We start from the raw sequence: 14,128 nt of genomic DNA, 5'->3' as shown, positions 1-14,128 counted from the left end.
TCAAGTCATGATCTCCTAGTCGTGAGATGGAGTCCTGCATCATTGGGCTCTGTGCTGAGTGTGGAGCCTGCTTAAGATTCTCTTTCTCCCTTGCTCTCTGCTCCTCCTCTACGCTCATGCATGCACTGTTTCTCTAAAAAAAAAAAAAAGAAGAAGAAGAAGAAGAAATGCATTTAGTAAGTGTCTACCTGGATATAATACTGAAGAGGTAATAGCTGCAAGACCTATAATGGGATTAAAAGTTGAATTTCAGATAACTTGGTTTTCCTGGAAAAATAATCATTATGGGCTGTGTTTGTGTCTTAACAGGAAGATTAAGAAATTAGGGTTAGGGTCTACTTAAAATTTTTAATCAGTTAAAATCTGTTTCAAGTCATACTTATCAATACTTTGATCAGTTAAAATCATTCCAGAAATCTATCGATTAATCTTTTCTTCCTCGTACTCACAGACCTCAGTAAGTGTCCAGCAGTAAAAATCCGCAAGAGGTGATTTTCATCCTTGGCTGCCGCTGTTGAGCAGCAGTGCTTGTGACCTAGTTTTAAGGGGCTGGTAAGGAAGGAGGCATAGTATGTATATTTAAGGTTACATTTAAAAAGCCTTCCAGTATTCCATCACTCCATTGTTGTTTCCATGGAAGCGGAACCACTATCAGCAGCAGGCGTCCATTTCAACTGCTGGCTTCCGGTTTTGTTTCTCTGTTACTATGGAGACTGCCTAGAAAGCAGCAGAGGCACCAAAAGTTTAAAAAACAATGATTTGATTACAAAATACGGTTTTAACTCCAGCTTGCATTAGGTGCTCCACAGCCTTGGCGTTTTTGAATTTCAAATTATTTTGGGAAACAAATTGATTTTTTGGAACGAAAACAAATTTTGAGGTTGTATTAAGGCTTGTAAGCACACTGCATTAAATAAATTGCCATAGTTTCTGTTACATCTTAGCCTACGATGAATAAGAAATTTTAAATGAGGGATCTAAATTAGGGCATGAAAAGGTATAACCTGGTATGAGAAACACTAATGATAATGGGAGCAGCCGTTAGACTAAGTCCATGAAAGGTAAACTCTAAAGGATGAGTAATGTGTAGAAATAGTAAATGTTTCTTATTTCTGTGGCACATTTTACCTTCACAACATATTTCAATTGCTTAGGTAGCTTTCACAGATAGATTATATAAAAATAAAAGCTTGAGTTTAGAAATTAAATACATTTTAAGGACAGAGAGGGATCATATTGAAATTTAAAAATTTTAATTTTAATTGAAGTTTGAGGTGTTGGAGAGTTAATAAATGTAGACTGTTCCATAGTTAAAAAGCAATAGAGATTCCCCCCCCCACCCCCCAGCCCCCAAGACTAGTTACAGTTTTGAAGTATTCATAAAGAAGAGAAGAGATGGAACAGTCATGTAAAAGCTGTGAAAGGAAGGTTTTTAAGCAAAACTGCACCCCCAACTCTGTTGCCGGTTTCCTTTGAGGGCTCTATTCAGTCTGGATTCTTCAGTTTGCATGCGAGAAAATCCACATTTGAACTCTAGTAGGCAAAGAATGGCAGGAATGTAGGTTTGGCTGAAATCTGGGACCCCAGTCGCACCAGGATTCCTTTTTTTGTCTCTCATAACTGCTTCCCTCTGTTAAATTCCTTCTTTCTGATTGGCTCTTAGCGCATTGGCAGAGACTGTGGCTGTTGGCAGTTCCCAGTCCTCTTATTTCCAGCGTCAATAGCAAAGAGGGACTGATTGGCCCAGTTTGTGTTGGGCCAATTCCTCTCTTCTCCACCTGTGGCCAAGAGGGCGGGATTTTGTGATTGGCTCAGCTTGTGACAGAGGGCTCACCCTTGACTATGTAGTAATAAGGGACAGGAGGACTGAGATCTGAAGCACACTAGCAGTTTTCATTCAGACCACCCTGTTATGTGATGGTAGTGGTGGCTGAAGGTGAAGGGCTACGAAGGCGGGAAGGGAGCATCTCTCAGAAGAAATAGAAGATGCTATTCCAGGCAGAAATAAGGTTTTTCTAGTCGTCATCTTTTGGGGAAGAATGCGTGCTTTACTGTAATTCAGTTCAGTTCACTTCAGCAAAACAGAAACATTATTTTGTAGGACTTGGTTTACAGAAAAACCAAGATCAAAAACCTTTACAATTTAGTGCTTCCTATATACAGCTGTCTTTGTCGTAGTATCTTTTATGTATATTGTCTCCTTTAATCTCTGCAGTCATTTGAAGTATATGTTTCCATTTTAGAGAATGAGGAAGAGGGTCAGAGAGTTGAAGTATGGTGTATCATCGGTCACATGACTAGGGAGGCAGAGCCAGAATTTAGATAACCAGGGTTTCTAGAATGTAATCAAGGGTGCTTTCCACTGTATGATACTTGCTTTTTGGTTAACTTCATTCAGAAGATGCATAGGGTGAATTATAAAAAAAAGTACTGTGTATGAAGTGCTTAGATAAAAATGAGTCGTGAAAATATAGAATATTATTTATGAAAGGAGCCTTAGAGATTGTATACTACAGTGGTTTTTCAAATGTTTTAACTTTCAGTCATGGAATCGTTTCTTCAAATGAAATGTATCACAGGTATATAAGATGGGTAAGAGCATAGGATTGTCCTGCTCTGGAGAAGAGAGAGCCCAGAACTTCATGGGCTGGGCCACCTGTGTTTTGAAGTCTTGAGTATTCTGGAGGCCATTTTGAATACGCTTTGTTTAGAGAAACTGAGAGCCAGACAGGGTAAATGACTTGTTCATTTTCATATAATTGTGTATTACAGGGATTTCAATTACATTCTTCCTTTTTTCTTTTTTTAAAGTCTTTATTTTAATTCCAGCTAGTTAACATACACATTTCAGTTACATTCTTACTTTCAGTTGTAACGTGGGTGACAGTTTGTTGTTAATGAAAAAACATGAAGCTTACAAAAATCAGAGTGAATTCAGAGTTACCCTAAATGATTTTATTCTCCAGTTTCTTGCTCCTTTGGCAGCATATCATATCCATGTCATGACTCTTATTAAACATCTGTTGCATTTAGTTCCAGTTTGTTGAGTTGGGCAATTGCATAGTACCTGGACTAGGCTAGTCTTCTGTATGCAGAGCTTTTTATACTGCATTTCTTATATATCAACTCCTCCTATAGAAGGTATCAGGTTCTCTCTCTATATTTTAATAGGAAAATTTCAGAATTTGGATAAATCAAATTTATAGTGGTAATATTGAGACCTTGCTGATACTAATAACTTTGATGTCTGTTCCAACTTTGAATCTCTCTTCTTTTGAGTTAGAAATGAGAACAAGTAGCTGGGGAGCCTGGGTGGCTCAGTTGGTTAAGCGTCCAACTTCAGCTCAGGTCATGATCTCACGGTTTGTGGGTTCGAGCCCCACGTCCAGCTCTGTGCTGACAGCTCAGAGCCTGGAGCCTGCTTCGGATTGTGTCTCCCCCTCTCTCTGCCCCTCCCCCACTCACACTCTTTCTCTATCAAAAATAAATAACCAATAAAAAAAAAAAGGTGAACAAGTGGTGAACTGGGTCAAAGAAAGTTAATTTTCAGGTTGGATAAATGAAAGTTTATTTTTCGCGTGCCCTGTCCTTGTTTTCTCCTTTTAGGAGAGTCAAGCCCTACCCGTCGAGAAGCTGTGAAGAGAAGAACAGCAGAATATCTAATGCGAGCAGAGAGTCTCTCTAGCCTTTATGGAAAACCTCAACTTGATGATGTCTCTCAGGTATGTCTTATGTTTCATTTTGTATTTTCTTTAGCTCTTTTTGCTGACTTGTCTCTTGGCTTTATTAATAATTAGAATGCTTGAGAATTTTGGTCTTTGGAATTTTATCAATAATATTTTAACAAGTTATTGGCGGGAGGAAAAGCATTAAAGCGGATCACCAAAAGTGGAATAACATGGGACTTGCTTTCTCCTCTTTCTCAGCCCTTTGTTCCTTCCTCTACCCCTAAAACTCCATGTGTAAAATGACAGTAATTTGTACTGAATTTTATTTGAAATTTGTAGGGTTAAATAATGGTTTTTGTGTGATTCCTGTACAGTTTTATTGATTCACGCTAAAACTTATTATGAAAGCATGAGTCTTACAGGTAGCTGCTATAGGTGACCTAGAATTATAAAGGCATAATTCTAACAGGGATATTTATGTTATTTGGGACTATCCTTAGTCTTGTCTAGAAAACAGGTGAATGCTTAAAACATTGGAAACATTGTAGTTTATTATTATTGTTTTTATGTCATTTGGACTTGGCAAATATATAACTTTTCTGGTTTTTTTCTTTATATTAACTAAGGGTTTTTTTGGATACAATTTAAAAATCATATCTTCTAGAGATGGAAGAAAGTGCTTATCTTCTAAATTGACCTAAGATGCAGGTGGGCTTGTTCATATCCCAACTCTGTCCCTTGAATCCAAGGAGGATTGGGCAAGACACTGAACTCTCCAGTTCTTACCTTCAGTTTCTACATCTGAATAATGAGGATAATAGTTACTCCTTTCTGGGTTATTGTCAGGTTTAAGTGAGTTAAAAAAAAAATCACTCATATATACAAGCACATACATGCACACACATGCGTGCACACACACACACACACACAAATCCTGCAATTCAAGTGATTACCTCATAAAAAGACCAGCCTATAAACCAAGCTTATTAGAGTAGCTTAATAAGTTTTAGCCCTATTTTTCATCTTCCTTAATATACTGCTTTGTATGTTTTTTTTTTCGTATTTTTTAATGCTTATGTACTTTTTGACAGTTCTAACATGTGTCAGTTTTCTAGTTTAAAAATAGCCCAATACTTCATCTTGATTCATTGGACCATTAAACTTTTTGTTGCTGATTTTCTGAGTCCTTTTCATTCTGCATATGGTCTTTTAAAAAATGCAGTTATCAAAACTATACTTATTAATGCGAATTTTCAGTGTGAAGTGTTTGATCATTACTTTTAGAACAAAAAAATTATATTCCAGCTTGGAAGTAATATACTTTTGTTACTTGTTCTTATATAATGAATATGTTTTAAATAAGATATCTGCTGTTTCATTTTCAGATTCTTAATTATTCTGTGTTTGCCAATCTTTCCCTATTTTCTTGTTTTAACTGTATTATTATTTTTAACTCCTTATTATTTTATCTTTTTAAAATGCAGTATTTATCTAAAGATTACTTTGAATTCAATTCTTATTTTCTGTGGGGTTGACAACCCTCCCTATGTGCAATCTGTATTATTGTTTTAACTGTATTATTATTTTTAACTCCTTATTATTTTATCTTTTTAAAATGCAGTATTTATCTAAAGATTACTTTGAATTCAATTCTTATTTTCTGTGGGGTTGACAACCCTCCCTATGTGCAATCTGTATTATTGTTTTAACTGTATTATTATTTTTAACTCCTTATTATTTTATCTTTTTAAAATGCAGTATTTATCTAAAGATTACTTTGAATTCAATTCTTATTTTCTGTGGGGTTGACAACCCTCCCTATGTGCAATCCTGATGTGTACATTCTCACTTCCATATTTGGGGACAATTATAAAAGTATTAAATAGGATGGGCCTCTATGAACTTACTTGTTTTACTAATTCATCTTGTATGTAAATATTCTAAAAGTTTTAGAAAATTACTAGTATTCTATTCTTTCCATTAACGTTAACCTTGAATATTCTGCTTATACTTACTCCTTTGAACTCCCTACTTATGCAGCCCCTATTACAGTTTCCCATAATCACTTCTGTGAACAATAATTTTTTTAATGTTTATTTATTTATTTTTGAGAGAGAGAGAGAGAGAGAGAGAGAGAGAGAGAGAGCAAGCTAGCGGGGGAGTGACAGAGAGAGAATCCCAAGCAGGCTCTGTGCTGTCAGCACAGAGCCCAACGTGGGACTCTAACTCACAAGCTGCGAGATCATAACCTGAGCCAAAATCAAGAGTCAGGTGCTTAACTGACTGAGCCATCCAGGTGCCCCTGTGAACAATAATTTATGAGGCAAATAAATAAGTGTAGTTTGGAGAAAGAGAACCATGAAGTATATCAGTCAGAAATTCCTTTCGAGCATAGCTTCTAATGAAAATGGAGACTATGGACTTGGAGAAAGGAACCATGAAGTATATCAGTCAGAAATTCCTTTCGAGCATAGCTTCTAATGAAAATAAAACCAAGGAAATCTAATAAAAAAGAACTGGTTGTATTAGATTATATATTAATTCACTAAGCATCTGTTAAGACTCTGTGTGTATACAGTATCAAACTAGATATAGTTTGGAGTTATATAAAAGATGACCGTTTCTGCTTTTGCAAACCCTGTGTACCCAAAATCCGTACCTCGTTGAGGAAATGCTAGAATGATAAGAGCCGTGTAGAATAATGGGAGCTTATATCAGAAAGGGTAAAAAGGACTAACTAGTGAATCAAATTTGATATGCCAGGACTTTTTTCAATTGTTAGGCAAGGAGGCTACAGGACAGTTTTTCTAGCTAGAACAAGATGTTTCTCTTTTATGGTTAGTATATGCTTTTTATTTCACTTCTGTATTTTATGCTCTCAAACCTGGCCCTTATTTAGGTCAGGGACAAGCTCGATTATTTTCTTATCTATTCTTTAACTTAAATGTCTTCCAGAGTTTCTTGGTTAGTGTGGTGAATTCATTATTTTCTTCTTTAACCATCTCTGGGACTCAGTTTCAACCAACGCATTCAGAGGATTGGTATAAATGATTTTTGAGGCCCATTAGCTCTTAAATTCTGTGCAAAAGCAGATATAATTTCCATCTTGAATGCATGTGCCAACACTTCTTTCTAGTCTGGTTGATTAGGAAAATAAAGGGATCCTTTCTGGTTTAAAATATTTTTTGTTGATTCTTGTGTTCCCCTTTGGTGAAGTCCAGGTCATGACTCACTCCATCCGAGTTTTCTGTGGTGATTTCAGCTTTTGCTTTACTGAATTTATTTATGCGACTCTTTTGTGGTAAAAATGAAAGTTCTAAATTTCCCAGTCATACATGGTAATATCCTTTTTGAAAAAGGGCAGAAAGGAGCCCTCTTTGACTCTTGGTTTTCTTCATTACTTCATTATTAATAGGCTCTAGGAAAACTTAAGGGGCAGGTTTCAGAAAAAAAGGAAATGACTTTTGTTTAAAGTAAAAGTCTTGACTGACAGAGACAGAGTCCTTTTTCTTTTCCTTTTTTTTTTTAATTGGAGAGGACTTTGAATGATTTAAGAATTAATATATTTTTAAAATTTTTATTTTTTTTTTGAGAGAGAGTGCAAGCTGGGGAGGGCCAGAGAGAGGGGGACATAGGATCCGAAGCGGGCTCTGTGCTGACAGCAGTGGGCCTGTTATGGTGCTTGAACTCACGAACTGCGAGATCGTGACCTGAGCTGAAGTCGGATGCTCAACTGACTGAGCCATCCAGGTGCCCCAAGAATTAATATTCGGAGGGAATTTTCCTGGAAAAGACTTGTAAAATCATTTTTGCTCTTTTTAGCTCTAGGAATAATAACTCAAGATCATGGAAATTTAGAAAAAGGTAGTAAATGGTCTAAATTTAGGACATAAAATACTGTGTAGTTTGTAAAGTATGAATACATATTTTGCCATACAGTTAAACAAGGTGTAAATGAAAATTAATATGTAGAATGTATGCCTTTCCTGAATATTTGTAGAGTTTTGAGTACAATTACTGTGATACTGAAAATATTTTTTCTGTTGTGCATTTTGTTGACTGGTATTATTGGCATTTCTCACTTCTTCCTTAGGAAATATTTTAAAATGAGTATCGTGTCACCCTTAGTGAGACATAGACAAAGCAGAGATGGCAGTCAGGGCCATTCCACATCAGTAATAGTACTACAGTGAAGACACCTTGAAATGTGATGGAAGAGAGGCTAGGACATGGGGTTTGAGGGTTAATAAGTTGCCAGTGAAATTCTTGGCAAAGCCAAAAATTTACGGGTGAAACCAAGTTAAGAAACTAGTGTAGCTAGCCATCAGGTTTTAGAGTGTGCGTTCTCGATATGTTTTTTGTAAAGTGCTTTCCTTTTACCCTTATCTTCCCCCACTCCAAAATGGTGGCTTATTCTTCTTAGGTGAAGGACAGGTAGCTGACCGTATTCTGGAAGTGGTTGGTGGACCAGTAGCATCAGCATCACCTGTTAGCTTGTTGGAAATGCAGAATCGTAGCCTCTCTCAGACTGACCGAATCAGAATCTCCATTTTAACAAGGTCCTCAGGTGACGCACAGACACGTTGAAGTTTAAGTACTGCACTAACAGCTCGGTAAGAACAGAGGTAGATGTCATCAAGAAAAGGGAATAATACCAAGTGAAGAGGACTGTGGGCAGGGTAAACGACAACTTTAAAGAAACCGACCAAAGTAAGGGTAAGTGTCACTTAGCCATTTAGAGAATGTAGAACAGAAATAGTAAATAGATTTTACTAGTGTGTTAACTCCAATCCCCTGGTCATGGCTGCCAAGAACACTGTCTTGTGAGACAGAGTGTGAGATTAACAGAGATATCTGCCGTGGGCTTGAACGGTTGAGTGATATGTATTTGCCGTCTTTGGTTTTGAAGATTGTTGGGTCATCGTACATTCTTCTATCATAAGATCCATCTTGTACTCCCCCCCCCCCCCCCCCCGGCTCCTTGCTTCTCTAGGCATGTTCTGCTACAGTAGTTAATATACGTAAGTGAAAATTTGACTTTTCTCATTAAGGAAATCAGCCATGTTTCCTAGAAATACACTATATTCTCCCATCCCTCATTCCCTTAGCATTGGCTGGAGTTTCCCCAAACAATGTTATAATATTTAATAAGTAAGATGTAATCCCTTCTTATCTATCATCTAGTTTTGTCATCTTAGACAAATTGCTTAACCTTGCCGCTTCTCAGTTTTCTCATCTGAAAAAAAAAAAAGAGAGAGAGAACATTGGACTTGATCTCTGTCTCTTTCTGTTCTTAAAATTCTGTGGATTTATGTTTCCTTTTGCCATCTGAAGAAAGGAATAGATCTATAGGGATTCTACCCAATTTAAGCGCTGCGTATAAGGAATACAGGATTTCTTATTGATGATTTTATTTCATGATCTTTCTTTGTTCATTTCTCTGATCTTAAACTTTTATAGATGGTTAAAGTGGAAAGAGACCTTTAATGATCACTTTGCCTTTGGTCTTTCCCCATTACAATTTCACCATTCCCATCTTTGCAGAAGTAACCTTACTAAATCACTGTTTTCATTAGGTTGTTTCTCATACAAAAACTTGTTTTCTAGACTCTGGAGAATATGGTCCAGACCTGGCATTCAAGGCCTGTGAAAACTGACAGACCCTAAGTGCATAATTTTATTTTCCTTTGTTCTACAATCTGAACATTTTCCCCCCACCAGACCAGTTTCCTTCCAATCCTGTATATAATATCCTTTCCTAACCTAATTTCAACATAGCATTGAAAATAATTTTTAGTTCCACTTCTTTCTGAGACCACAGTTTATCATATACTAGTGACTTATCTCTATAGTCTTATATTTTTAAAAAATGTTTTATTATTATTTAATTTTTTCATATATTTTGCTTATCTCTTCAAATAAGTAATAAACTTCTTATAGCTAGGGGATCATGCCTTTCGATGGTTTATATTCTTTCAGTTATCATGCACATAGTGGACACATGGTAATTATTCACTGAAAGGTGCAGTTTATAAAGATTTTGTAGTTTGCTATCTTTGCTCTTGATTACTACAGTGAACCAAAATCTTTCTTTGGAAAAACTGAAAGATCCAATGACATCAGTGAGTAAGAAGGTATAAGGTATAAATCAATAAGAGGTATGGATGTTAGATGCATTTGGCTATATTTTCAAAGATGAATGTAATGGATAAATTATCATCTAAACTATTATTTCCCCCTATAACTTTTCCTTAACAGTTCTCTTACCAGAAATCACAAGCAGTTCTTACTCTTCCCTAATAATAGAATAGGGAGAGATTAATTTTAATTATCAGAATGTGTTGTGGAGTAGAAAGACTACAAGCAGTACAGTAGGAAGATGGGGAACATCACTTCTTCAGGCACACCGAAGTTAGTATTTGCTTGCTAAACCTAAAAACAAACAAATATTTGAAAGCAATTAGAATTGCTGCTTTAAAAAAAAAAAATTGCTGCTTTTAGAAAATTTCACAAATGGTAGTTTTTCCAGTTGTAAATGACACCTGATTTATCTGTGTAACCTCCTTCCCTTGTTTTCCTCCTGTCTTCCTCCTTCCTCTCTTTTCTGCTTTTCCTGTCTCCTGACTAACACACAAGGCACTGAGAGTATAAAGATGAATAAGGTATATTTCCTGTTCTCAGGGAGCTTCCTGTCTAGTGATATTGGTCTGTACAAGGACTTGAAGTATCAAAAATGGTATTTCAATAACTATTAATCATGACATTTGATTAACCAGGAGAGTTGTCTTCCATTCACGGGGAGAACAATGTTCCTGCCTATTCTGATAGACTTCAGACAACAAAAAATGTCTTACTTTACTGATTGACATGGAAAAACTAAGACCAGTGGATAGGGAGTAAGGTTTATTCTTTTACTATGTGTGGTACTGAAATAATCCCTTCCTGTTTTCACTGATCTTTTTTGTAGCCAACAGACCTAGTTTTCCACATCACACCTGTTCAGATATTAAAACAAATTTTTTTCTCCTGTAAGTCATTTCTTTTCTGGGCTTGAACAACCTTAGTTGTAACGATTATTGATTGTATGATGGAGTTTCTTAATTTTTCACCATTGTTGACAGTTCTGGTTAAACTTGAATCTGCCAATCGTCTTAAAATACATAAGTATATATTTAAAAAGTAACATTAAAGGACTGTAGTTTCATGATGAGAAAGAATGACTTGTGTTCCCTCTCTCCCCAGGTTTATCGATTATAACGTTTTTTAGTACTTCCCTTCTAAATTACTCTTGAGCCATCTGGGGTAAATATAAGGCCGTGATTGGTGGTTGTCTTAGTTACCCATTTGTTACAAAGTTTCCTTACAGCTGTACAGTTTTGAATTGAATTACTGCTCTAGAAACTATATCAGCTCATTATTTTTTCTTTTTAAAATTTTGTTTTCGATGTTATCATGATTTATTTACTTGCAACTTTTTTCTTGCTTTTTCTTTTTGATTTTCTTTCTTTTTGATTTTATTATTTTTTTTATTTTACATTACAGACAAACAGAAACTTCCTCCTTTCATCTTTCCATTCTCTGATTTATGATAAATTTAGTTTCCTTTGGCCTGGCATTTGCTTCAGCAGGCAGTCTTCCTTCAAGTACCTCCCTGATTGATGTGTAATCTTTGATATCTTCCATTAGCCTCCAGGATCACTAAGTTCAAGGCCCCCTTGGAACCTAAGGAGCCCTGCCGAGGAGCTGAAGGCCTTCAGAGTCCTTGGGGTGATTGACAAGGTAATTCTTCAGTGTCTCTTCAAGAGTTCAGTCATAAATCGACTGCATGCTGACATTATGTCTTTGAAGCTTTGGATCTTAAGGATATGAAACAAAAGGAGAAAATGACTCAAATGCATCTGCACTTTAAAATAACAAAAGCAGAAAAGAAAAAGCTTTTATCTAAGCAATTCATGTAAGGTCATGCAAAATATATTTGAGCTAACGGAGAAGGTGCATATTTGTTGGCATTCGGTTGAGTAAGGGGTTTTGGTTTTATAAACCTGCTAGAGCAGAGTAAAGATACACTTTTTGTTAGTTACAAAAACTTGTTAGTCAGTAGTTTTCAGCATTAACTGGTATAGTCAATCTAATGATCAAAAAGAAAAAATGGCACCCTCCTAAGACCTACCGTTTACTGAGTACTTACAATGTGTCGGCCGTACACAGGCGTTTCATATAAAACAACTTGCTTAATCCTTCTCGAAACCCTGCTTTTTGCATCATGTTGGGAAAGTGATGTGTAGAACAGGGTAAGTAACTTGCCCAGAAATCAGATGGCTAACTTAGGGTAGTACTGGAATTCAAACCTAGAGATTTGTGACTCCAAAAACAGTGTTTTTTTCCAGCACATGCCTCCCCCCCCCCCACCCCCCCCCACCCCCCAATCTCCTTTACTTTTGTATTTGGAATAAAAATAAAGAGATAACAAAGATATCTGCTATTGACTTTTTCCACATTTGGTGACATCTCAGATATGCCAAAAATTCACAGTACTGGCAGAGACTTTACAAGTGTAATTTAAAAACCACACACTGGGCGCCTGGGTGGCTCAGTTGGTTGAACATCTGACTTTGGCTCAGGTCATGATCTGGCGATTCATTGGGTTCGGGCCCTGCATTGGGCTCTGTGCTGATAGCTCAGAGCCTGGAACGTGCTTCAGATTCTGTGTCTCCCTCTCTCTCTGCCTCTTGCCTGCTCATACTCTGTCTCTCTCTCTCAAAAAAAAAAAAAAAAAAAAAAAAAGAACAATAAAAATAAATAAATAAAAAGTAAAAATCACACACAATAAACCGTATTTTAAGTATATTTGATCAACCATCACCTTACCTTTCAGAGTAAAAGAAAATATTTTATTTAATATTAAGATATAAATTAATTTAGGCCTTTTTTTCTATTAACCATCTTTTATGAAGCACATCAGTGGTCATTTGTAACTTAATGATCGTTGAGTACTTCTTGTGTGCTAAAGTATGCATGTGATTTGTTGCTAAAACTGAACAATATGCAGTGTATCTCAGGTAATTTAGATGGAGCTAATGGTTTGAGCTATTCCAAAGGGAACATTGGGTTCAATATTACCTGAACCTCTCAGTCTTATTATAAGCATTGTTTTTCTCAAATAAATTCATAAAACTGAATTATGACTTAAAGAGTTCTAAGCAGTAGGTCTTTTTAGCTTGAAATATTTCTTTAACCGTGTCTCCCTAGCTTTTCCAGTTTGGAGAATGACCAGTTTGAGAGTACAGAGAAGCAAAATAAGAACTGAATAGTTCGTAGGTTCTTGGATTTCTGTGCAAGCAAATATACTTTTTTGATGTGCAATGTCTGTCCCTCCCTTTGATCTGCTTGTTTTGATAAAATATGACCTTTCATTGCTATGCTCTAATCATGAGTGAGTCACCTCGAAATCCTGCTAATAGCTATGAGTCTCACAGGTTTATCTAAACAAGCACCTTCAGCAGAGGAGGAATTCCAGAATTCTGTGCTGATGCATAATTTGCTACTGTCTTTATTCTGTTAGCCCGGAGAGTATGTTTGGTGTTGAGAAGGTGACATTTAACTTTTCAAAGTAGAGATAACTAAATATGTATTTGGGAATTAATAGGCTTTGCAAATAATCTTTTAAAATTTATAAGTCTTCATAAAAACATGAATAGATTTTTAAAAATTTGAACTTTTAAAAAATGTTTATTTTTGAGAGAGAGAGAGAGAGAGCAAGTGAGAGAGGGGCAGAGAGAGAGGGAGATAGATGATCTGAAGCATGCTTTGCCCCCAGAGTGCAGAGCCCTATGCAGGACTCGAACTCACGAACCGTGAGTTCATGACCTGAGCCAAAACCAAGAGTTGGATGCTTAACCAACTGAGCCACCCAGACACCCCAGAAAGTTTGAATTTTTTTAAAGATAAGTTCTTTTCCATTTGGCTTTTAGAAGCTGGAAGATTGGAAGAACAGTGTTGAATAAATTGAAATGGCTAGAAAATACACAGGATACATTAATCTAGCCTGTACAGACTACAGTTTGTCTGATTCTATTTCATTACAGTATTTGTTCTTTATGAGTTATTTTGAGTGTTGTTGTCTATTAATTTAGGAAAGTAAAATTTCCCTTGAGAATAGGATTTTACAGACTTTTATATAGGAAGTAAATAAAGCAAATTTGTTCATCCGTATCTAGACCATAAGCTCCATTAGAACAAGATCTTGTCTGTCTTGCTCTTTATGTTCTCAGTGCCTAGAATCATGCTTGGCACCTAATGGGTGTTTACTAAATATTTGTTGAAGGAATAAATTGAACCTTAAATAATTTTAAATACATCATATATAGAGTGACACCTACTGGTATAATGTGAGACTGCTCCCTAGTTCCATTGCCCCATAGGTGTATCTTGGTCTGGTATTCAAAGGGAAATAAATGATT

General features: G+C 36.1%; 1 protein-coding gene and 1 long non-coding RNA gene across 20 annotated transcripts in view; one reads left to right on the top strand and one right to left on the bottom strand.

The window, feature by feature from the left end:
- The window catches only part of RPS6KC1 (ribosomal protein S6 kinase C1), a 317,520-nt gene that overhangs the window by 86,416 nt on the left and 216,976 nt on the right, over positions 1 to 14,128 (top strand). For 15 of the 19 annotated variants that reach the window (XM_042976412.1, XM_042976420.1, XM_042976419.1 and 12 more), the window contains exons 7-8: positions 3,607 to 3,722; positions 11,355 to 11,447. In XM_042976412.1, coding sequence (XP_042832346.1) covers positions 3,607 to 3,722; positions 11,355 to 11,447 — 209 coding nt within the window. Of the gene's footprint in view, positions 1 to 1,918; positions 2,010 to 3,606; positions 3,723 to 8,104; positions 8,385 to 11,354; positions 11,448 to 14,128 lie in introns of those variants that run through there. The other 4 variants (XM_042976408.1, XM_042976421.1, XM_042976424.1 and 1 more) reach the window with 3 other exon arrangements.
- On the bottom strand, positions 94 to 1,763 carry LOC122235894. Its single transcript, XR_006214012.1, has 3 exons — positions 1,594 to 1,763; positions 454 to 717; positions 94 to 133 (listed from the first exon to the last, which is right to left on the bottom strand). It is a non-coding gene; the product is annotated as an uncharacterized LOC122235894 (long non-coding RNA).

Source organism: Panthera tigris, chromosome F3 (assembly GCF_018350195.1).
Source record: "Panthera tigris isolate Pti1 chromosome F3, P.tigris_Pti1_mat1.1, whole genome shotgun sequence".
Lineage (NCBI taxonomy): Eukaryota > Metazoa > Chordata > Mammalia > Carnivora > Felidae > Panthera > Panthera tigris.
The sequence above is the reverse complement of the archived record's forward strand: the minus strand, read 5'-3'. Positions and strand labels throughout refer to the sequence as shown.